Raw genomic sequence first — 24,665 nt, forward strand, 5'->3', positions numbered from 1 at the left:
TGGGATTGCACTCCACTGACCCACTTGCGAATGGGGATTCACCTCTGGGCATCATCTGGTTCGGATGTTGACCTTCAACCCCAAGTTTGGAGACTTTACACATAGAGTTTGCGAAACCGAAAGAAAAAGAGATTAATCTTCAAAGTATATTTAAAATATATATAATCAAAAATACCAAATAACAATATAGATAAAGTTATACCCTATATCTGTCATATATCCACTTTTTCGCAAGATCATTCGCTTTGGAGGCATCTAGACCTAGAATAAATTGATATGAGTGATATTTTTATGCATATGTGTAGCTGAGAGCCCTTAGCACACGATTCCCTTTGATCTTGTCGATATGTCAGCGGGGCAGAACTTTACTTCGCATTTCACGGCAAACATTCCGCTCTCTATTGCCGATTTCCAGATAAAAATCTTGTTCGTTTTTCACATAAGTAAAACTGCGACACTCAATCAGTTGGCAGATGAAATTATACACCCAGAGACTGGGCCAGGTGCTAAAAGGATCGCCAGGGGGACGCAAAGGAAACGTGTGAGGCTGTCAGTGGCAAGCACATCCCTTTCCCCCAAACCCACTTGCCTCGCACCTGCGAACGAATCCCTACCTGGCCATCCCGCATCCCATTGGAACCGGGCAATATATGGATAAATATAAAAAAAAGGGCGGCAATATGAAAGCCCTGCAGAAATGGAAAGAAGGGAAGAACCAGCAGACGAGGACGCCGAGGAGATATGAGAAATGTACATTTGGACAGGCTACACACGCTGCCCTCGCACGGCACAGCGATGGAGAGGGGGCTATTCGAGCGAAAGAGACGGCGACAGCCAGTCAGATGTCAAACATTCTTTTGACACTTTGTCATAGCATCTCCCGGTGACACTTGTCAGCAGTCGGATTTCGCATTTCGGTGGAATGGCTGTGCCGCAGTTGATTTATACTGCCATGCATATGATATATATGTGTGTAAATATATACCTATAGGTATGTACGCGATTGTATCTTAATAGCATTTACTTATGCACCGCCCGAATTCAATTTAGCTAATGCAGCAATAAGAGTCCATTCATTTACCGTTTTCTGAGTATTGGCTACAAATTAACAAAACAAAGTTGGGAATCACTTGATCAGCTATTGAAGAAACCATTGAACTTGAACTCTAGTTTAAATATCTTTATTTCATGAACGTGACACTGATGAACATCATCTAGTTGTGAAATGAACACAATTCTTTCGTAATTAAATAATAGAGAGTGGATCGAATGCACTTAGGTTGATCCGTATATCACCACTTGGGACTTGATACCAGCTCCCCGTGCAGAGGTGAATTTGATCGTGACTGTCGTGGATCCCACTCCACCGGAGGTAATTTCGGCAGTGGCTCCACGCATTTTCTTAAGATCCGTGATCTTGATGTAGGTGATGGTCTTTGCAGTTCCTGCCTGGGTTAGAGTATACGTCTTCGTGGTGATTCCCAGCAAGGATTTCGACTTGGTTATGGTCTCACTGGCGATGAGGGTATCCGTTGTTGCCTGGGTGCCGTAGGTGTAGTCATTTCCTTCTCCGCTGCCGAAGTTCGCATCGATGAAGCAGACGTGAGTGCCGACCAAGAGCAGGAAAACGCCAAAGAGGTACATCTTAGAGGTTGTTTTTTTGGGACGAGATGAAAGCGTACTGTTGTCTAAGGCAATACGGCGATTCGTTTATATAGGGCCGCCCAGAGTTGTAAATGTAACCCATCTGATGGCCTAAATCGATAGTGGGCAAGATAGAGAAGTATCTGTAACACCTACGCAACGCTATCACGAACAAGATGAATTCTATCTTGCCACACAATGAAAACGAAATGATTATTGGGAAAACTAGTCCATCGACTATGAAATGCCTGCCCTTTTACAATGTGTGGGGTTCCAAAAGCGATTGAAATGATCTTAGGAACTTTCGTATTTTGTTGTCTGGCAGAATACATCACTTAATTAACGAGGAACGATCATTAAACAAAACAGGTTTAGTTGCATCGAATGCGATTGTTCCGGAGAAAGTGAAATCTTTGACTTATGAAGCTGGGTTTATATTTTCCTCACGATCAAATATTGCAAGTTCTAATAAATCCAATAAATATTGTAGAGTAAACAGTGACAATTATATTTCCACGGCAAAGTACTTGAAACCAATTTGTATCCATTTCTTATTGCCAAATCCATTTCTATGGTTTGTTATCTACAAGAACTTAATTAAAAACAAGTGACAACATGTTACTCAATCCAAACAATCTTAAAGCTTATATAGATACACAAAAAAGACGAAATATATCCACGTGCGTCATGGGTGACAAGTTGCATGTTCTTCTTTTTTGACGGGGTTCTCAGTAAGATGTTTTGGTAAATGGACATACATATATCATTCTTATCTTCTCCTCGTGAGTAGCACAATTTCACAGAAGAATATGATAATTAGGTGGTTTGCAATTTAGGTTTTTCGATTCGTGGTATGGGGGCTTTCAGAATAAACTCAATTAGCGCCCTGAATCGAGCTGGTGATTTTGCTATTTAGCTAGCACGTTGACGGCCATTTATCAGGGAATCTAATCTAATCCTTTTGCTGGCCAAATAAATTAAAATGGAAAGCCTTTTCGGCAGCCGAACCACTAAATTACACCAAAGATAATTAACCTGTGCGGCTTCGGATTTGCGGGAGCGGTAAAGTTGGAGTCTCTATGGTTTTTCCAAACACTTTATTAGGTCTTCGACCCAAAGCGACGGAAGCGCAAACGACGGAGGAGCATCACCAAGGACGAAGGACCAAGCAGCAAGAGCCAGGAGCAAGGAGCACGGAGCGCACTGAAATTACTAAATGGCGCAAATTATTGCGGCACAGACTCGACCTCGTTGGCTATTTCCGTCGGCAGGCATGTTTCCAAATGAAGTTTACAAGTAATCATGAAAAAGGTAATTTAATAAAAGCAAAATCGAGCAACATAAAACTAATTTACGGCCTGAAATTGCCTGTGAAAAGCGAGTGAAAACACAGCAAGCTCTCCCCTCTCCATTGGCTGAGGTCAGTCCTTTGAAGTTCAAGGTTAGGCACTCTCAGCTGGCCCAGCTGCCACTCTGCCACTTCATCCAGGCGAAAAAATGGACTTGTGAATAGCAGGCAGCAGGACATCGATTTACCAAAGGATACACCATCCTATGCATAAGCTCCTTGAGTGCCTCAGTCTCCTCGACGACCGACTGTGCCACATGTCCAGCAGCAGCAGCAGCAACATCCAGATCCGCAACAGCCATATTCCGAGTGGCAGCAAGAGCAATGCGCCACATAAGCGGATCAAACTGGCGGAAAAAGAGCAAAATTGGAGAAGGTTTTTAGCACAGTTTCCCATTATCCCAGAACGATAAGGTGGAAACCGTTTTTTGGTTTTTGCTTCTTTTCCATTTTTCCATGTTTATTTGTGTTATATATTTAACTAAACTAAACTATGTAGAAAAGTGTGAAAGCTGCTATTGAGCATTTTAAATTTGAGCTTAACATTCTTGTGCAATTATGCTGCATTATAAGCCATAATAAACACTCAACTAACAAATTTGTTGGTAAATTATTTCAAAAGTGGCTTTCAGCCCCACAAAACCCCGGCAGCCACACATATGACAAAAGAATTTAAGAGCTTATTTATTCCACACATTTTTAAACCCCCAACCGCTCTAATTTCCCCATGCTCCTCCCTTCCCATATCCCATTTTTGGCTTTTGTCCAAGCGCTGAAAATATTTGGCCACAAAATGTTACAAGGCCAAGAACTGCAGCAGCAAATATGGCTAAAAATGCTAAAGGACAACATGCTAAAGTTTAAGCAAATATGTTTGCCACTGAGCAGAATCCACCCCCAGTGGCCTCTGACCCCCAATTTTCGGTTTTCTCGCTCGGTTGCGAGTCCAAATCAAGGCATTTAAGCCAGAATTATTTAAAAGTTGCTTTAATGCCAGCGAAAGTGGAGCAAACCATTGGGGATATGCGACGGCGGCGGAGAAAGTTTCCAGGCCTACGCAAATGAGACCCGATTCCGCAAGGAGGAATTCCTTGGAGCCAAGGAGCAGTGGGTTGCCACCTGAGCAGCCGGAGAACATGACCATGTGGAGCAGGAAATCTTTTGCACCAGAGATTGTTGAGTACATATTCTCAGTAAGTAAATAATACATATATTTAAGATCATCATATGAAATGTTTGGTTTCAATGTTTGCGCTTGTGGTTTTCGATATTTTTTGCTGCATGTTGGAGTGGGGCTAGCTGGTGGATGCCACACGAGCGTGACCCACTGGACCAAATACCACCATGCATGGCAGTACCACAGGCAAAAATAACAATCTGTTTCCAAGGCTCCTGGTCCGCCGTCCATCTCCAGGCAGCCACTGAACATAATCTAAAACAGAAATGTTAAAATCCATTTTAATTTCTATTATGCAAATTTGCTCAAGTGCCATGTGTCGGGTTGTCGGGGCGACGTCGGATTGTGGCCCACTCCAGACCAGAAGTGGTCTGCCCCACTCCCCAGCACATTTTCAAGCTGGAGAAGTGGCTCAGTCTAGTCGGGTTCGCCTTGTCCCGAATGCATAATAACTTTATTACGGTGCAGATGGGCTCCAAGTGGGTTGGGGGATGAGTATCGGGCAGTGGAAACCCGGAAAAATACATTCGACCCTTTATGGAGCAAACTGTCATCTGCAAATGAGTGAAAACCAGCATCCAAGCAGTGTGATGCTGCTATTACCATATTGATGGGCAAGATGCTGACTATATATGATAATTATAAGTTCGATCTATTGATGTCCAACTGTACTTGGGACCTGACTCTTTGGCTCTAAGCTCCCGTGGCATATGCGGCAAACTTTTTGCGAAAATAGTTTTGGTTGAAAAATTTGAATGCAGAATTTTCATAGCTGCATCCTTTCATTTCTGACATGGCCAATTCAATTTGTGAAAATATGGCACAAAGGCGACCGGCAAAACAAGGCGAACCCGACATACTGGCACATATATTCCGAATATAGTTTGTGGCCAGGGAGGAGCCCAATTTAAACGCTTGCCGAGTGACACATGCCGGGATACGAGACAGGGGGAAGGGACCACGACACAGGACGCAGGACGCAGGACATGGGAGATAGGAGACAGGAGACGGAGTTGCGACAGGAGCCACATTGCTGACGACAAAGCAAAGTGGGTCAAAAAGAGGAAAAATGCGAGGCATTTCTCGCGGGTGTCACACACACATACACATATATACACCTCTCCTGCTCCTTTGCGCTCATGTTAAACATCCTCGCGCCCTTGTCATGGCCTCCACCCACCACTTCCCACCCACTCCCGACCCACCACAAAGGCCCAGCGGTGTCAGCGGCGGCACTTTGACATTTTTGGAGCAATGTGCCCTGCGGCTTAAGCGGAATGGGGGATGCCGGATTGCGGAGCTGGGTAGCTAAAGAGGGGCAAGGATGCGAGGGCACGCTCTCTGCTCGCTTGAAAGGCAAATCATGTGCGGCAACAACAGCATATGAAACAAAACAACGCAACGTTCAGTGGCGGATTAACCGAAGCCTGGATACCCTGTAATATAAATGGATATAAAATCATTGGAAAGCTGACCGAAAGTATGCAACGGTTTCTAAAACAAAAATAGAAAAAAATCATTGGTGTCAGGGAACTTACTCTTTATATCTGAATTACTCCTCGATATCTAGCTTGATATCCATCCATATTCGTGAGGCGATCCAAGGAATATACCTTCTCCATGTCAGGGAACACCAATGCAACATGCAAATAGAATAAATGGAGCTGTGGAATGGGGACTGCTGAATGTCGTGAATGGAGGATGAAATGGGGAACGGAAGCCGACGGGGGAATCGAAAGGAACCACGACATTGATTTCGCATTTGGCATTCGGAGCCGCCGCTTGGAGACCAGAGTTTTGGGATTCCCCCGGGGAGCGGTGGTGCGAATCAGTTTGCGTATGTCAGTGGCGTTCGTTTCCTTTTGTAATAAAATTTTATGAGCCGCCGTCGCCTCGGTATTGTCAATTTTTATTGTTATTGTTTCGGCAACATAAACTTGAAATCGATTAGGGGGCCAGGCGGGGCGGGGCCGAACTGAGGCACAACCACAAGTTTCGCAAGTCAAAAGCTCAAGTGACAAAGTTTTATTTTGATTTATGGCCCGGAATCAGGAAGCCGGAATAGCGCATAGAACTGCTCCCAAGATCACCAGGCAATAGCCTTGCCAATCCCGGCCAGAAATCAGAAGTCATCGTCAGTCGGCCAGATAAGTAAAGGCCAAAAAACGAACCCGAACCCGAAGCGAAACCAAAAAAGCCAAACCAAAAACTTGGCCAGCAGGCTGAACAAATAAATCACACAAATTAAACACAGAGTCGAATGCAATTTGACGTCGCAAGTTGCAAAGTTCTTCCGCACGGATGGGAAAGTGGTGGTTAGGTGGTTAGGATGGTTTTTAGGGTTGTTTTCCGGGCGGTGGCGCCGCAGAAATGAAGACGCAGCAGATTGCGACCGCCGCTTTTATGATGCGGCCGGCAAAATTTGGTTGGTTCTTAGCCCGGCTTATTTGCGCGTCGCCTTCGTCCTGCGATTCTTTCGCCCTCACTTCGTCCTTTTTTATGCATTCGCCTTAATTGCATCAACTTGGGAATTGTTTGACCAGCGAATTGACCAAATAAATTGTTGACAAAGCGGGCAAGCGATATGCCCAACGGCGTGAGTGGTTTTGGTAATCCCTATAAGATTAAACACATTAAATTCAAAAAACATACTCCTTAAATATTTAGAAGTAGATGTATTCAGCTGTAGCTGCTACCTTTCTTAAAGCTACATTCTTTAATTCAATATTATTTACCCAAGCACATATGTAGTCCACTCAGTTGGCCAATTTACTGGATTTATCTTATACCCATTAGCAATCGATAAACTCGAGTCGCCAATTTCCGCTATCTGCCAGTCAATGATTGTCGCACTCAGAACCACGAGAGATGCCTCTTCCGATGCCTCACCAGAGCCCCCAATCCCCACGGGTATGATGATGGGATGAGTTCTCAACGCATTCACACGTAAGTCGTTTGTAATTTGGTCGAGTTCATAATCATAATAATTATGGGCTGTGTGAGGCGGGGGTGGGGCTTATGGCCAAGTGCTACGGAGTTTCCGCTCCGGATTCCCTTTATGAGCCTTCTTTTTTTGCCGCATGTCCATAACATGCGCAAATAACATAATTTCTGGCATTAAAATCAATTTTCATCTTTCCCCAGACGCCGTCAATTGTAGCAGCTGCTTCCATCCGCCTGCCCAGATTTTCCCTTATTTCGCTTCTTTTCTCCGCTTGGACTCGCTTCCGTTCTATTTGCCATGAATTGGCCGTGGCATTGTCGTGAAAATAATGCAAATAGTAATTTCTGGAATTGCCATTTTGGCTGCCATAGTCAAGTTCTGGAAATAGCCATTGCCATTGCCATTGCCATAGCCGTAGCCAGAGATTTCTGACTGCGAAGGCCTCCTCCTAATGACAATGGGCATCATTTTCATTCCCATTCCAAATTTATTCCCTCGTTGTCTGCGGTCTGCGAAATGGCGCCCAACAACAATGTTACCCGAAATTGTCGACCAGACAATATTTTCCACACGACAACAATCATAATGGACAGGCTGTGGAGAAAAGTTGTGGAATGGGTGGGTATATGCATATGGCCAAGCACTTTACTCTTGAAGGTTCAGCGTTAGAATTTTTGAAAACTATTCAGGAATGGTATATTTTCAAATTTGAAGTAAGACCACCATTATAGCAAGTGAAAGCACGACTTTCCGCACTTTAAGCCACAAGTTCCATGGCGAGGATTCTGCTATCTGGAGACTAAATCCCTTAAAGGCTTAACCGAAGTGTCAAAGCCAGGAGCAGTGGGAGCTGCGGAGTGAGCGGGCCTTCCTGAGCGGTGCTCTCAAAGTGAAATAAACATTACAAAATAATATAAATGCGAAATATATACGGCAGTGGAGCGGGCGGTGCGGAGGGACACGCTGAATGTGTGAAAAATGAAGGGAAATGCCGCGACGCAGAGGCGGAAATGAAAAATGCACGAGTAAGAAGGAACGGAAATGCTACCAACGGCGATAAGAATGCTTAACAGCAGCGGCAGCAGGAGCAGGATCGTGGAGGAAGTAAACCCACAATGAAGAAGGAGTAATGCTTCCACGGTATTACTAAACATTAGTAAAAATGAGTGAATTAAAATCCGAAACTGCATTTCATTTCAAGAGGTGCGCAAAGCTGTGCTATGATATATATATGCTGTGATTTAAATTTTATGTATAAATACCTTAACATTTTCTAATTTGCCCTTAAGCGATTTGACAATCGAAGCGTGCGGAAAAAGCCCCTTTCTATTTGTTTGTGTTATGACTCTTCCGTTTTCATCCCAGCGACTCCACTCATTCCTCCATTAGCCCAGCTGGTGAGCATGTGTTCCTCGATTGCAAGTTAAGCGCCAAATTGGTACCCCGAGGACCATCCAACGTCGCCTGATTTGCGCTAATTGCGTCCTTGAGTGGGAGGACTCAGCACTGCACTTCCACCTTCGACAGCAACTTCTCCACCTCATTCAACCCACTTAAAACAGGAAGCAGAACGTGCCATTTGGCCAGATCGCCAAAGCACGGCGAAGATTTTTAGAGTACACTGTAAAAATAAAAGTCACTATGCAGTAAAATCCACAGCAATAAATTAGTATGGTGTACCTAAAAGCTACTCAATTTCACATGTTAAAGCTCATGTTTTTTAATAAATAAATAGTATGAGCAAGTAGTAGCTTGTTTCTCTCTGTGTACCTGCTATTAACATTACTCCTTTTTTTTTTTTTGAAGTTATCGCTGCAAGCGAATCTCTCGGGGTGCCAAATCAATTTGTGCAGCGCGTCTGTTTGGCTTTTCACACCCACGATGTCTTTGTCCTGCGGCGAGAAGGGGTTACCCTGAGCAAAAACAAAGGACTCAAAAGGATAGCGGCGAGACAAGAAGCGAGTCATTAGGCAATAAGCAAAAAGTAAAGCAGTCAAGGAACAAAAGCCAGAAATTTGCACACGCGCTATCAATTTGAGGCCCAAACAATGGCACTTTTTAGCCCTTCCACGGGCTATTTGTCTCCTGTTTTCCGCTTGCTTTTTATTGTTTTGCAGCAGCGTGTTCGCAAAACGCGTGCCGGCCATCAAAAATAATAAACACCCCTAATTTCGAGGACCAAACAGGAAGAACTGATGGCGTTGGCCCAACCCATTCCATTCCATTCCATTCCATCGCAACGCCATCCCCGATCTCCTCAGTTTCGGGCTCTCATTAAAATCAACACCCAGCGCTGCTGATGATATTTCAGAGCTCGTCATCGTCGACGGAGCGTCATTAATATTTGGCGCTTAGGCGAATGCAGCCGCATGAATTGTGGCCAAGTCCTCCCCACCAGCAACATCCTGTGTTGGGTGGCAGGACCTCCCAGCGGGCGTCGTACGCTGGAAGAAACAAATTGGCTCCGCAAACTAATGTAGCATTTGATGGCGTAGCTAATCATAGCGACAGTGATCCATTACGATTGTGCATGACAAATGCATTAAAAGCCTATATTACGCACTTACCCGTTCTTTTTTCTTGCAGTGCAGCCAGAATGGCAGAATGACGCGTTGTTTTGTCCCATTTGCAGCGGCAGCAGGAGCAGGAGCTGGAGCACACGCAAAAGCAACAGCAGGAACAGGACGAGGAGCAGGAGCAGCAGAGATTTGGATCTTTTGGTCTATTGTTTGCAGCATCGAAATAATGCCGTTTCATGCATATGCATTCACGATGGGGCATCGGGGCAATGGGGGATGAAAAATAGCGGGGCCGGGGGGTTCCGGGATATAGAATAGGGAGGAGCTGTGTGCAGACAATCAAATTTGATGTCAGAATGTGCCGGCGAATGAAAGCGGTCTGTTTAATATGCATATATGCATCGCAGTCCCATTTTAGGTTCCAGTTTTCGTGTCATTCCGCACTCGCCACCCGCCATAATAGCCACCCCCGCCCAAGCACTCATCCTTTTCTCGCTGTGTATGCATGGATTTGCCAAAGCGCATCAAAATAATGAGCAGCCGCCCGTAAATATGCTTTAAAATTTTACGACTTGTCATGGGGGATTAATGGGAGCCGAAAAGGGATATTGGTGGATCCATTGTACAGCGAAGTTTTCCCAAACGAAAATTGAAGCTAGATTAGAGCGATTGTACACCAGTATCATGTGGTGAAAGCTGACGCCGATGGTGCTGATGGGTGTAGAAAGTGCTCGGCAAATAACTTTTTGCTCAACAGCCAAAGGAAAATCCCAGAGAATTACATTCACTTTGGCATGGTTGATGTGGCATTCAAAATTTTTGATTCAATTTCAAAAATTCAAATTTTTTTTTTTTCTCTTAAAACTGTATACTAAATTAAGAGTTTCATCAAATTAAGTCAATCACATCGCACCTTATCGACCCAAATGTGTGTAGATTACATGGCAAAGATCTGAAATGGTTTTCCATTCTAGTCTATCCAGAAGGCAGGTGTGGAAAGGAGGAGTTGGACTTTGGAGCCCGGCTGTTGGCTCTGTTGGTTTTCCTTCGATGCGTGCTAAAAGTGTTTTTCCTCAAACGCTTTGCTTGTGTTGTCTTCGGGGGTAAACAGAAACTCGACAACAACAACAACAACGGAATCAACTATAAGGAGCACTTAAAAGAAACACGTAGAAGAGCTGTAGAAAGTGGCTGGAAAATGGAGGAGAACGTGGTCCGAGGAGCAGGCAACTCGATGCCGTTGCCCCTGCCACTGCCAGTGCCACTCGTTTCTGTTTTTGTTGCCAATGTTGTCCAGAGTGGTTGCCGTTTTGCACTGCCAAGGTCACAACCCACTCAAAGTGGAGCCAATCAAGTGCTCGTTGAGGTGGTCAAGTGAATTATTGGGCATGGGCATGGACATGGACATGGGTTACATGACTTAGGCGAGTCGAATTTGCATTAGCATCAAGTGGCTGACACTCTCAATATTTATTGAGGTGTCGAGTGATTCCATTTCGATGATTGCTTATCGATTTAATGGAAATTAACCATCACAACAATTACCCAGTCAAGTGAATAAAATACGGGTGGTGTAATATTATTTCAAGAATAAAAGCACTCATTCAAAGAGAATGCACGTAAAAAAAAATTATACAAAAATACTCTCAACTGTAAATCAAATCTCGTAAATTACGATTTTAATATTAACTCCAATAACTTGCTATCTCAAGTACTCGAAAGTTTAAAGTGCTTACTAATGCTTTTACGCACTCACAGATTGCAGCACACACACACACACAGTTTCTAGTACCAGTTGCCTGTGCCAGATGGCGCCACACAAATTTAAACTCTACAAGGCGCATTTCTGTTGCAAGTGCAGCAATAAAATATTTGCAATTTAATTAAACGAAATTAAACAATCCTGCCAGCATTTGTGCAAACATGTGTGGCAATTGTGCTTGCCTCGTAATCTAAATTTGTAAGTTGCCATCTCTGTGTCCCTCTCCTTACCCTGCGGCTCTGTCCGTCCGTTCGCCTCTCTGTTGGCCGGACAAGGGGAAGTTTTTGGGCTTCTGGTCCCGTTTCCACTTTTGTGGCAACTTTCTTGAATGTCTCACAGCCTGAAGGCGCCAGCAAGGAATAGTTTTCACGTTCTATTTCTTTCGCCCAGAATCCAACTAAACTCAAACAAAAGCACCGAGGCCCGGGGAAGGAAGCAATAAATGTAAAGTGAAGTAAGAAAACTTTTCATTCTGATTATGAGAAGACAAGAGCGGGCAGCTGGAGGGCGGTAGAGGCGTACTGAAATACTGGCATTTGGTCAGCAAATCGATTCAATTCGGATTGTGAATATGCAACAGACCCCGCACAATCAAAACATGCTAGCCAGTGCATATTTGCATAAATATTTGCACACGCAACCACCGAACAAACCGGCCAAAGTCAATAAAAAGGATTTTCACATTGGCCAAAAGTTTTTAATGAATTTATTTTCCCTTGGTGGCATTAAAACAACGAACAATGCCAACCCACCACCCACCTACCGAGCTGCCTTAATTTACGACATCAACAAAATGTAATACACAAGTTAGACAATAAAAAGCATCGACATCTCCCATCGAAAGCAAACAAGCAAGCTGCACAGCACGAAAATGGAAAATGGAATGGAAAATCGGAAAGCCCAAGAACAATGAAGCAACAAAGCTGCCACAGCAAAAAAGTGCACTAATTGAAATATATTTCCCCAGTCACGGGCTTAATTTCAAAGAAAACTTGGCAGGTGAAAAGGTCAGTGCAATGAAAGGGCTTCAAGTTGTATTGGGCGCCTTAAAATTCATTCTAGAGTGATGTATTCAGAAAGTTATGAAAGGTTTGTTTGCAAAGAAAGACGCTATTGTTAGCACGTCAATAGGGCGCATATAAAACAAACGTCTTATGAATGTTTCACATATATATCGAAATAATCGTTATCGTTCGAATCGAACAAAGCTATCGAGAGCAACCGTGATAAAAACCAAATGCCATCAATTTATGAAACCCACAACACAATGGTAATCACGTTTGCAACTCCTTGGGAGTAGCAATTGACCCGATTGCCGGCCACAGAGCATAATCGACAATCGAAGCCAGGAATTGATAATCTAAACACTCCAATTGAATTGCAATTGCAGCTACGCACAAATAATGTGTCCCCTTGATGGGGCAGCACGGTGGCCGGGGGTTGATAGCTTGTCCTATTCAATTAGGGGCAATTAGACCATTTTCCATTTTCCAATGGACAGCGAATGGCGCTACCCGCCTGCTTCACTGCCACGTGAACAGAAGCCCAAGTCCCTCCATATGTACATATGTATGTATGTTTCTATATTCGATATGCATTTGCAGGCGAACTCCGGTGGACAGCTACACCCACACGGCACGCATCGAGAAATTTAATTTGAATGCGGCTATTACATAATTTGATCCCTGCCCTGGCAGACACTGAATGCATATTAATTAAGGCTGGCAACTCGATTGTGTGCCAAACTGCCGCATCCGCAGGATCCGACTATTGCATGCAGGTTATAGCCAGCTTAAATCCAGAACTATTCCGCACCAGGAAATCAGCCCCAGGCAAACACTTTCGTCTCAAATTACTTATACTCTAGCCTCGAGCTTGGTGGATCTCGTTCTAAGTATGCTGAGCATGATTCGATCACGGCTAGATTTCAATATTTAAATTCTGAATGTTTTTTCTCTGAGTTTATATGTATCTATTTGCGATGCCATGATAATAATGTGGCAAGAAAAAATGTCTTTAGATACTGACCCCTTCTAATTGGATAGCACATTCCACAGCTCTGTGAGGACACTTCAATCGGGCACTTTATTTGACATTTCGGTCGCAGTTTCCTCTGCCGGCGTTCGGATTCAATTAATTTGTGATAAATAAATAAGTTAAGAGGAGCGCTAAATTCCGACATCCGGCATAAATATTTAACATGAAATATGTCGAAAAACACTTGCACATTCACCGGACCAAATTGTTTCTGTTCAGTTTCTGTTCTACACGCACGTCAAGCTGGGCATCGCATTTAATTAATTTAATAACCGCTTTTAACAAGCATTAATAGCGTTAATTTTTCTGACAGGGCCACTTTTCATTTGCATTCGCATTTATGTATGCATTTCCCAGCAAATATAATATAAGGCAGCGCATAGTGGTTTCCATGCTGACCCATAGGTCATCAGATGATTGATTCAGCGCGATTTTAACTTCAATAAACTTTACTGACCATTAATTGCAGGAGCCATTTTTTCGCGGCTCTTGATGAGCACTTTGCAGTCTAGTTAAAAAAATAAAAATAAAGGATATTAAGCCAGCCTTTGCAATACGCATATAATATGTATTCGTTTTGCCATTCATGCGAAATGAATAGGCGAAATTAATTGGCCCGGAGTATTTTCTATTAATTGTATCAATTTCAATTTAGCATGCTCCACCGTGCTAAACTCTCAATCGGATTAGCATTAATCATCATCTCCGGGCGATTGCCAGCTAAGTTCTGCTAAATATTCCTTATTGTTTGTCCAAGGAGTCAACAAACAAATGGCATAATCCGTGATGGTTGGGAGCTGCAAGAGCGCATCATACACGACTGAATAAGCCATCAAATTGGTTGCAATTGACACATACTTTCGCCTGATTGACGCCCTAAGTCTCACTTTTGCAATGCAATCCATTTGGCCCCCGGCACATCAATTACAGACGATTAATTTATCTAATTGGCAGCTAGTTGCCGATCCCGATCCCGAATCCTACTCCTATTCCGGGTCCACTCGGTTGACAAGCAGCTGGAAGCGGCGAACAAAGGGACAACCTAATGCTGGGCCGCCATTTCCATGTTCTTTCCACATGTCATCATCGGTGGATGCGAATGCGGATGTGGATGTGGATGTGAATGTGGCAGTGAGAAGTACATATTTTGACGTACCCGTGTAAACGTCAAATGCCAGAAAGGACCAAGCAGCTCCGCCGAAACAAAGGAGCTGCTGCTGCATGGCCGAATGGTGTCGGTGTGTGTTCCGTGTCAGGCAATCCACCAGTCAAAGTCCTGACAGGACCCGTTTCTGACAGCCAGCCTCCTTGAGCCTCCGCCTTGCCCATCCCCTGCCCAGCCCTTTCGTGCCACCCCAAATCGCATTCCTTTCAGTGCTGGCTACAAGATTTCATCGCCATTGGCTTAATTAATACCCAGAACGTGGAGCCTGACAGCCCGCAGAGTCTTGGCCATTATAGGTTGACACAGGTGGCTGCCTTGAAAGTTGGTCAAAAGTAGGGTAGAAAATTAACTAAATGATGACTACAAAATGAGGAGGAATTTCGTTAAAACAGCATTATGAACAAAATATAACAAAGGTGCTTTTTTTGAGGTCTAAATGCATGGCCCTATTTAATTCACAAATAATTTTATTAGATATCAGGATAAGTAGGCTATATCAAGTAGGCTATAAGTGTTTCTCTATAGCCTCGATAAAATCGCTGGAGCAATCTTTCTGCCATTTCTGGTTCATTTTGCCCTGATAGAGGGCTTTCTTCAGAGGTTCTTCAAACTCCTTGAGGTCTTCTAACTGCGCTTTAAGTCGATCAATTTCCTCCGTACTTCGAAGATTTTGAGCCAAACTAAGCAAAAGTCCCGTGAGCTCTTTCTTCTTGAATTTTTCACTAAAAATATGGGCTTGTTAATAAGTTACATATAGTAAAATAAAATATTTGTAGCTTACCCGAGTTTCTTGGCATGGCTTATAATATAGTTTGCTGTGGGAGAAACCAAAGGTTCCCTATTTAGTGCGGATTTCACTGCTAACATATAGCAATCACCGAGCAGTTTCTCGTCGGATTCAAGTGTGTAGTTCAGAAACTGTTCGAAGTTCCCAAAGTTACGAACACAACCGAGCGCAGATGCCAATATCCTTCTCTGCGATCCATTGGTGGAGTTCTGGAACAGTCCGAATACTTCCAGGAACTCTGCATCGCCACCTTCATCCAGTAGCGAGCAGTAAGCAACCTTCTGGAAATCGGAGGGCAGCTCCAGCTGACCTTCAGTTCTATGGGTTATAGCGAGAATCTTGGCCTGATCCGTGCAATCAGCCACATGGTAACGACAGGCCTGTGAATATGCAAAGTGTGCAAATGGAATGTCCTTGATGGCGGGCTTAGCTTCCCTTATTCCTGATAGCTTTGGAAAGCGGTTATACAATGGCAAAAGTAGCTTCTGCATGTAGTTCTGTAACATGGAATTGACTTTAAATAATCAATATTAAACCTCGAATTAAGCTTACCTTAAATTTGTTTGCCTCCGCGACATTCAGTAGGGCTCCCAGTCGATTGAGGATACCAATGGCCCTCTGCCAAGGCAAAAAGTCCTGCTCTTTCTTCAGATATTCCAGCAAATCGAATGCTTTGTCATATTTGTGTAGCCGGACTGCAGCCAAAGCCATGAGATCATCCAGCAACTGAGCTTTATTTAGTTTGTGGATGCCACCAGAATTGGGATCATTCCTCAGACTCTCGATTATCAAGCGCCAGTTGTGCTCATCATAGTTAACTCTGAAGATGGTTGCTACTTGGGGATTCAGTATGACCCACTCGTCAGTGGATAGATGATCGGGCAACTTCAGTACTTTAGTGTTCAAGGGACATTCCAACCAAAACTGTGGGGTAGTTTGATTAAAGTCCGGTAGATTTTGCCTAACGAACCTTAAAGGAACCCACCAGCAGGATGAAGCCTTTTCAATTCCATGCTCCTGGAAGAATCTGCTCTGATTGAGTGTTACCTCGCCAGTTTTGTAGTTCCGTATAAGGGTTACCAAGGGATAACCACCCTGTAGGGTCCAAGAATCCATGGCCCTACTTAGGTTAAAGTCGGACGAAATAACCTGGTTTTTCAAAGCAGCCATTTGCAGGGAATTCCAAAGATCAGCTTGGGCCACATTACCAAAAGAAAAGCGTTCCAAAAAAGATCGAATTCCGTGGAAGAAGGCTTCCTCTCCGACAAGTTTGTGCAGCATGCGGATGGTCAGCGATCCCTTCTCGTACACATACTCCGTGAACTGTCCGAGCACCTCGGCGGGATTCTTAACATCCTTGGAGATGGCCGGCACAGTTGCGTTCGAGTCTTTGCTAAAGAAGTTCGCCAAATCCCTTGATATAAAGCGCTCTCCTCTTCTCCATTCGGGCTGCAAAGAATCGAGGGCCAGGTAGCCGAAGTAGGTAGATGGACCTTCCTTCAACCAGAGATCATTCCACCAATTCATGGTGACCAAATTTCCGAACCACTGATGGGCATATTCGTGAGCCACCGTGAAGGCAGTACTATCCTTCTGTTTCTGCGGATAATCGCCTTGATTTTGAGGCAATCTTTCCTCGTTGTAGGTGACCAGACCCCAGTTCTCCATGGCCGTAAATCTGTGAGTGGGCACCGTCAGTTGGTCCACTTTCGCCAGCGGAAAGTTAATTTGGAATAAATTCTCATAGAAGGAGAGCAGCTTTGGTGCAATTTCCATGGATATCATTTCCTGACCCAACAACTTCGGCTGCATCCAGTTGCGAAAGATAACTCTATTGCTGGTCTTACTCTCCTCGGTGGCGGCATTTTCCAGATCATGGACAGCAAAGGCCACCAAATAGGTTGAGGTCCTTAGAAGAGTGTCGTGATCGCACCATACATAATTTGTAAGACTATCACTGGAATAAAATTTAAGCGAGCATTTCATGAACTTCAATCCTAATCCTTCACAATATAGGGCTACTTACTGATCCTGACACCTGAGAACAGGCATGCCACTCAATCCCATGTATTTTTTATGATAGCCAAGGGTTATGTTAAAGGTCGCCTTCCAGGATGGTTCATCGAAGCAGGGAAATGCCTGCCTGGCAAATGTGGGTGAGAACTGAGTGACCGCCAGGTGACTGAAGTACCACAAAAGTTATTCATTTGTCCCATTAAATATGAATTAAACAACTCACTGAACTTCCTTGGTAACTATATCCGTGTAGTTACTTTTATAGTACCCACTTTGGGAATCATTTAGCCCGGCTTTGAAGTGCATTTCCAACTTGTAGATCTGATCCTTTACCAATTCCCGACCCAAGTGCAGGATGTAGAAGTTGTGCACCTCATTCACTTCGATTCGATTAACTCCAAACTTTTCCTGGCCAGAAACAACTGATGTTCGGTTCTCATCTATCTTTAAGTACGCCGCATGCAAGGTGATGTTCTTGGTGGTCTCCCGTGCCAGAAGATCTATTGTCACAGATCCCTCGAATCTTTGATCGGTGCTATTTAGGTGTGTGAGAATTCGCAGGTTGTAGTGCAAAGGCTCCACAGATCTGGGCAAACGATAATCCTCGTAGACAGCTCTGATGGAAGGAACAAGGATTAAGAAGATCCACCAGATCCAGAGACTTGGCTGAGCCCGCCACATGTTGGGATGCTGAGAAGGGAAAGATTAGGTACGGATTGGTATGGATGAGGTATTAGATTAAAAAGCTTATGAATACCCATGATTAGGCAGTGGCAAAAAAAGGATTATAATAGTACTACAAATCCAAGCTAAGATGCAGGTAGGCCTTTGCTTATTCATTATTAGTTTCCCAAATTATTTAGATAACAGTGAATATGTTTTGGAATATGTTTTCGAGGTTCCTCCGTGGTTCGTCCACCTCTCAAATTACGTGTTTAGTGCGGGGTGGTGGCTGCAATTCGAACACATCCCAATCCCAGCCACACCGCAATGTGAGTCTTTTCACAGGAAGACAACCCCACTGGAAACTCCGCGTGATGCAGTTCCTCAGTGGCCTGCGACACCGGTACTGCCTGTGGCGCCTCCGCCGCCTGCTGGGCGTGGCCTTCGACGAGGGCGGATTCCATGAGGGCACTCGCCAGGCGGCGGTCACCATGATCGATGCAGTGCGCCAGGCGGACTGGCCCTGCATCCGGAGTTGCTGCACGGAGCGGGGATCGGCCGACATCTACGGCTTGTCCCAGATGAGGAGTCCCTACTGCAGTTTGGTTCGCTTTCAGAAGGAACACCTGCGGCATGCTCTTCCCGTGAGGGTGGTGCGTCGCTGGATCGATGGTCGCTACTATGTCATGGTGGACATGCTCTTTGTCGGCCTGCGCAACCTCCTCGATCTCGGAACGGAGCAGGAAAAGGAGGAAATGCTCCAGCGGATTCAGAGCGTTCTGGTGAACTCCCAGATCGATGATAAGTTCGAACCGAGCAACTGCCGCCTGGCCATTGCCGAAATAGTGCTCACCTTCTCTATGGAACTGGGCGATCCCCAGGATCCTCGGGATATAGAAAGTGAAGATCAGGACAGTGGCTGGCTGGTGGACTCCTACAAGGTGCAGCGCTTCAAGCTGATCAGCTTCAGTCCGAAAACACTGAACCTTCGCGTTATTGACTTTCTGAAACCGGTTCGACAGAAGTAGCCCACAAATTCTCCGTTCCGAAGGTGTTGTCATTGGGGCACTCGAGTAATTTCAGTCACGTGCCGTTCTCCGGTTCATCGATCCCTCGCATTGGCATTACGTTAAACCCACTTTGTCAGCGATCTCTATCCACCGATCGTGGCGCGACTCCGCTTCGATGTGAACTGATCCGCTGGGAGGGTTACCTGGTATATTTATGGCTTGGACAGGTGTGTCGAGAGGCTTACCAACACTGTGATTTTCAAATTGCTGTGAGTTTTTCAATAAATGTTTGTCAGTTTGTCTTACCGTAAATGGAAGATACAAGGAGGTCTTCAATTAGTAGCTAAGGAGTAAAGGTCTTACATCTTACTGAACATAAATATATACTATTTAAATTATTCGGTAATTAAAACTGCAAGAGCACGCTGCCTTTTAGTTAAAGCCGCGAAGTAAGTGTAATTTGTCAGGCTGCGGGCTTTTAGACCCTGTACGCGCATTTACACTCCAGATGGGGTAAGAGTTAACTATTAACTACTCGCAGCCAGAGTCCAAGGATGCCCCAGCTCCACCAACCTCTTCCGCAGGGGTGGCGAGTGGGGCTGGGAAATCACGGCGTGTCGCTTTCGAATGGAACATAAAAAATTGAGGGCTTAATTAAAAAGCAAAAATGTGCTGCGATTTTCCGCTTTTTTAACGCCAACAGCAGCAACTTCGGCCCGTATTTATATCCGTACCCCAACCCGTGGCCCAAAAAAAAAAAACCCAGGGAAAATGCGAATGCGAATGGGAAAAACAACACATTTTCCAGGGCCAGAGAGCGAAGGGAAGGGAGGAGTAAAAACTACTTGCCGACGACTTTTTATGTGGCCCATGTTCCTTGGAGGCGAAGGAAGCACTGCCAGCAGTTCCATTTGAAATTTTCCGGGCCTCATGTGTCTTTTTATTTCGCCTTCCCCCCCCCCCCTGGGCTCCTACAAATTAAGCTTTCCCTCGCTTTGTTGCCTCTTTTTTGGCCAGACCAGGCCAAGACCATGACTTTTGTTGTTAATTAAAGTGACGGCTAAAAACATGAAACTCTCAAGTGCTCATTAAAATTGAAATGCGACTGCAGGAACAAACCAAATGTGTGCCAAATAATGACGTTTGGCTCTTAATGCCACTCCATGTTCTCTTCGCAAACAGGATAGTTGCGTTCCCTCTGCTGAATGCAGGAATATTAAAGGGCTCAAATGGAAATTTAATAGGTAATCGTATGGTGTGGGTTTTGAGCTCTTTAAATTAGGTAATCTTGATTAATAACACCACGAGTATATACTAACCTATATAGTAGTACAAGTGGCATTCATATCCAGCTCTTCGGGTGCTGCAAATTCCGCCGCACTCCTTCACAAATCATTTGTTTGGCCAAGTCCAGTTCCAGGAGACCAGGAGTCCACATAAACCAGCGGCAATCCCCTCCCGAAATCAGGGCGATTGCAGAGCTTTAAAGTGCTCCTTGGCAGGCCACATAAATAAATGTTTGCACATTTACTTTGCCGGGCTGCCCTCCTCCTGAGTCCTTCTGCTCCTGCAGGATTGCGGGTGTTGTGTTCGCTCGCTTCGTTGCTCCCAGCACGTTCATAACTCAACTCCTGCTCCTGCTCCTGCTCCTGCACCAGCTCCAGCCACTGCTCCCTCGCCAAGGATGCGATTGTGCGAGGATGTGCCGGAGGTGTTGCTTTCCAGACGCTTTATTTACTTGCAATTCGATGCTGGCAATCTCGATAGTTTCAATCCGAGGCTACGCCCCGCATTGTTTTCCGGCGCTCCGCTAGCGATGATTCTCCGGAGAGAGATTGCCATAACTTTGTATAGTGTAATGGCAATGCAATTGGATGAATTTGGCAGCAGGACGAACTGCACCCATCACGGGCATCGAGGCCAGTTAGTGGGAGCTCAAATTGCAAGACAAAGCAGCGAGCCCAAGTCAATTTGGCCAAGTCTCACAGGCGGTCAAGGTGGCGCAGTGATGCAGTGATGCAGTGGGCCCACTGAATCCAATGCAATCGCTGCAATCACGTACCCAATGGGCATATTACTAGCTGACTGCGATGTGAATGGATTAGGTTGACCTGGCCGTGGCAGTGTTCACTAACTGCAATCTAATTCTGATCTGGGGGTGTCACATTTATCGGCATGCTTTTCTAAAAGGGTATCCATCGCACGGAGGGGTAACAAGCTTTTCTCAAACACTTGAACATCCTCAAATGTAATTTTCTCGTTTATTAAATAATATTAATACATATAGATCTTTTGCCGCTTTGACATACTAGGTAACTAGAAGTGGGAAACAATGAATTTCATTTGCAGCTCCTTCAACATTGTCCTCCAAACTCCTCTGCTTACTTACTTATTTCGAGTGAATCTCAGGGTGCTTGGAGCGTTGATCTGGCTATAGGGTCGTAAGCTGGGCCGACAATGGCCGGTGCGAGATGAGGTCGGGCTCCATTTTCAGGGCAGTTAGCACAATGTCACGTAGCAAATGCGACAGCGTGGTCAACATAATGAACGGGGCGGCCACCCGCTCCTCCTGACCCCGGCCACGCCCCCCGCCCATCTGCTCCTTTGGGATAAAGAGTGCAGCATGTTGCAGGTTGCAGACGGCGAGTACTTCGCGCAGAACCAGTGCTGTCCGGTTGACTATTTTTCTTGGGCTTTGCCATTCCGGAATTACAAAAAAAAGAATATTTTCTTAAAAGTACAGAGTTTTGTCTTCTAAGAGGTGAGAAATACATCATATTTTTTTTAGCCTACATGAGTCACCACCACTTTTTACCTGAGAGCGCCTCTGGCCAGGACTTTGGTGGCTTCCAATCGTGTCTGGTGTCCACTGATTGCTCTGGCGGCGATTGCAATAACCTTTGCCCATGTCGACCATGTCACGACAACTCCGCTCGGTTTTCGGGCCAAAGGAACCCTCAGACAGTTGGCTCCGAAAAATGTGTCGATGCACGTGACATTCGGATGCAATTTGCAATTTGATTTTGTTCCCTGGAGAGGCAGTAGACGGGCGGAGGAGGTGCCCATCGCCAGCAGGTCGCAAGTTGCAGGTTGCAGATTCAGATTCGGCTTGTTGCCTAAGTTCAAGGATCAAATTGATTCCCCTTTCGGCAGCAGCAGGTGTGAGATGCGAGATGTGAGATGTGAGCTGCGTCTTTGCATTGTTACACTTGACCAATTCGGATTGCAATTACACACCTGACTGTTTACCGCCCCGCCACCACCATCACCACCACCAGTATCGCCCCAATTTTGAACCTGACTTTATGTCTGGTGAGGAAGAAGGCGCTGCTGGACTGTAGTTATTCTTGGGGGCCAGCTGTGGGGCTGGCTAAAATGGCCGAGCAACGATTTGTGTGGGTTTTGGCTTGTTTTGCAATCCGCTTTCTTTGTTGGCGCCATCATCCCCACCACACCACTACTTAGTCTATAGTTTACGCGCTCCACAATTTGGGGGAATTGTTTGTGGGACAAGTGGGGGGGGGGGGGAGTCCGTCGAGTAGGTGAAAGACAGGCAATAAGAAGACAGCCGAATGGACACTGGCTTAATTGAAGTCCTCTTTATGACAGTGGCTTTGTATCAGTACTATTCAATTCCTCTATTGCAATCTATCGATTTGAAGACACTTCCAAAGTGTTTTTTAAAGTATGCAACCACTTGTGTTCAGATAGCCTCCAGCATACTTTCAGGCAGCGGAACATTCAGGGGAGGCTGTATTAAGTTAAAGGGCCAGCATCAATTAATGCCCACTTAAGCCCAAAGCACCTAGTCAGCAATCCAGACTGCAAGTTTACTTACATTTGCACTCAGGTCCGGGTGTTAATGGCGCCCTTGTTATCGGATGTGGATATTCCGTTCGCCCCGGATGCACAACATCTCCTCCCGCGTTCGCCCTCTCCAGGTCGCCTGATTGACCTTCTATGAGTGGCAAATGGTGTTGGGTGTCAGTCAGGCGAAGCACTCCGCCCAATTTCCACCTCCGTCCGGCCAATCCGTGCGCTTCGACTAGGTGGCAAACTAATTGGGGAATCGAACCTGGCCCGGAGAAGACTGTCGGCCGGGTTACATTAGTGTTTCAATCACCTCACATTAGACACGCTGCTTTGTCTACTACCAAGTCGAGCGCAAGATGAAGAAGTCCGGGGACTTGTGAGCCCAAGCCAGTAGGATTAGCACTTCGATCGCCTAACACCCTTTTCCTTTCGCCCTAGTCTCTCCCTGCTCAACAATCGCGACCTGCTGAAGACTCCGTCCGGCAACTCCATTGTGAACTTCCTGGTGAAACCGATGAGCGTGGAAATGAACACGGCGGACAATCTGATCACGGGTGCCAGGCGCCAGCGAATGATGGAGCTCTTCCAGGAGGACCGCGCCTGGGAGGCCGCCGAGTTGTCCCGCTTCGGACTGAGCTGCATCAAGGCCCCGGACTGCTATCCCTGCTGCACTCCTTTCGAGTGCTCCAAGGCCAAGTTCTAGGACTAATTGATACGTCTTTTATTGTATGTGTGTGAGAATCAAATCCATACGTAAATCAACCTTTAAATTTCATCCTCACAATAGAGGATTCGCATAGAAAGCTGGCCATACATATTTGATAGCCAACATTTTCCCGATTCTCTAGAAGATTAGAAAACAGACCGTAATTTCGTTTAAATTTATTTATTTTATTTGTCGTAGGGAGCACCTTTCGCCTGCTCCTGCGGTCAACTGTCGGCCGCGTAATAAATTGATTCGGTGGCCATTAATCTATTTTCCGGAGCGGGCGGAGGGCCACGCCCCCAGCTTGATGCGCTACTCATTGTTTAGAGAATGGCAGGCAAATTTCGGCGCCTTTGTTCCCAGATAAAACCCTTTTGGGCGGATCGTGTTTTTTCGGGGGCCATGCCCGCTTTTTTTTGTCCTGCGGCGAACAAAACACAACTGATTATGGCGGCAGGACACTTGGCCGGATTAATTGAAAGCCGAGAGGCGAAATCCGAAAGCCTAAAGGCCGGCTTTTTTTGCCCACTTCAGTTGGGCTTCATTTTGCGCTGGGGGATTGGGTGTTGAGAATTGAGAATCCTCCATCATCATTTGTCATTGTCAGCTAACGGAGTGTGATGGCCGCCCCATTTGGCCATAGATGAGATAAGAGGCTGTGCTCGGGCTCAGCCCGGTTTCGCTCAGTGCACTCGGCTGCACTTCCCGCCTGACTTTTGAGCGTTTGAGCGTGATTTTCTTTTCCGTGTGCACTCAGCGATGCGCTAATCAAATTATAAATCGTGCCCATTGGAAAGTCGTTCGATGGCATCGGTGGCCCCCAGGAGGCGACATTGTCACCATCAGCCCGGGCAATCATAACTCGCACAAAGGGAAGGCCATCCTGTATTTTTCTACGCCTTCCCCACCATTTCCACTTTTCCCACTGCATCTGCGACACTTTTTCAGCGCCCATTAGAGCTGCTGTGGCGCCACCATAATGGATGCCGGAGCAAGTGCAGCCGGGTCGGTCCGTTTGCACTCCTTGGACCTTTTTGTGTTTGAGCTCTCCACCCGCTGGGAATAATGAAAATG

The 24,665-nt window shown here is 45.5% G+C and overlaps 4 protein-coding genes across 4 annotated transcripts; 2 read left to right on the forward strand and 2 right to left on the reverse strand.

Annotated features, from left to right (window-relative positions):
* Positions 1–1,161: 1,161 nt before the first annotated feature.
* Positions 1,162–1,687, reverse strand: CG30413 (uncharacterized protein). The gene has a single exon (NM_166593.3). The coding sequence runs from the start codon at positions 1,642–1,644 to the stop codon at positions 1,276–1,278; it is 369 nt and encodes a 122-aa protein (NP_726308.1). The 5' UTR covers positions 1,645–1,687; the 3' UTR covers positions 1,162–1,275.
* A 13,336-nt stretch (positions 1,688–15,023) lies between these two features.
* On the reverse strand, positions 15,024–19,260 carry CG3502 (uncharacterized protein). Its single transcript, NM_137937.4, has 6 exons — positions 18,916–19,260; positions 17,623–18,089; positions 17,410–17,565; positions 15,936–17,340; positions 15,378–15,880; positions 15,024–15,318 (listed from the first exon to the last, which is right to left on the reverse strand). Exons 2-6 carry the CDS (start codon positions 18,078–18,080, stop codon positions 15,102–15,104), a joined length of 2,739 nt encoding a protein of 912 aa, NP_611781.3. The 5' UTR covers positions 18,081–18,089; positions 18,916–19,260; the 3' UTR covers positions 15,024–15,101.
* Positions 18,254–19,387, forward strand: CG9863 (uncharacterized protein). Its single transcript, NM_137936.3, has one exon. It carries the CDS (start codon positions 18,287–18,289, stop codon positions 19,088–19,090), a length of 804 nt encoding a protein of 267 aa, NP_611780.3. The 5' UTR covers positions 18,254–18,286; the 3' UTR covers positions 19,091–19,387.
* A 3,749-nt stretch (positions 19,388–23,136) lies between these two features.
* Positions 23,137–23,763, forward strand: CG34210 (uncharacterized protein). Its single transcript, NM_001103960.2, has 2 exons — positions 23,137–23,261; positions 23,324–23,763. Exons 1-2 carry the CDS (start codon positions 23,242–23,244, stop codon positions 23,586–23,588), a joined length of 285 nt encoding a protein of 94 aa, NP_001097430.1. The 5' UTR covers positions 23,137–23,241; the 3' UTR covers positions 23,589–23,763.
* Positions 23,764–24,665: the final 902 nt, after the last annotated feature.

The sequence above is a fragment of the Drosophila melanogaster genome, chromosome 2R (genome assembly GCF_000001215.4).
Source record: "Drosophila melanogaster chromosome 2R".
Taxonomy (NCBI): domain Eukaryota; kingdom Metazoa; phylum Arthropoda; class Insecta; order Diptera; family Drosophilidae; genus Drosophila; species Drosophila melanogaster.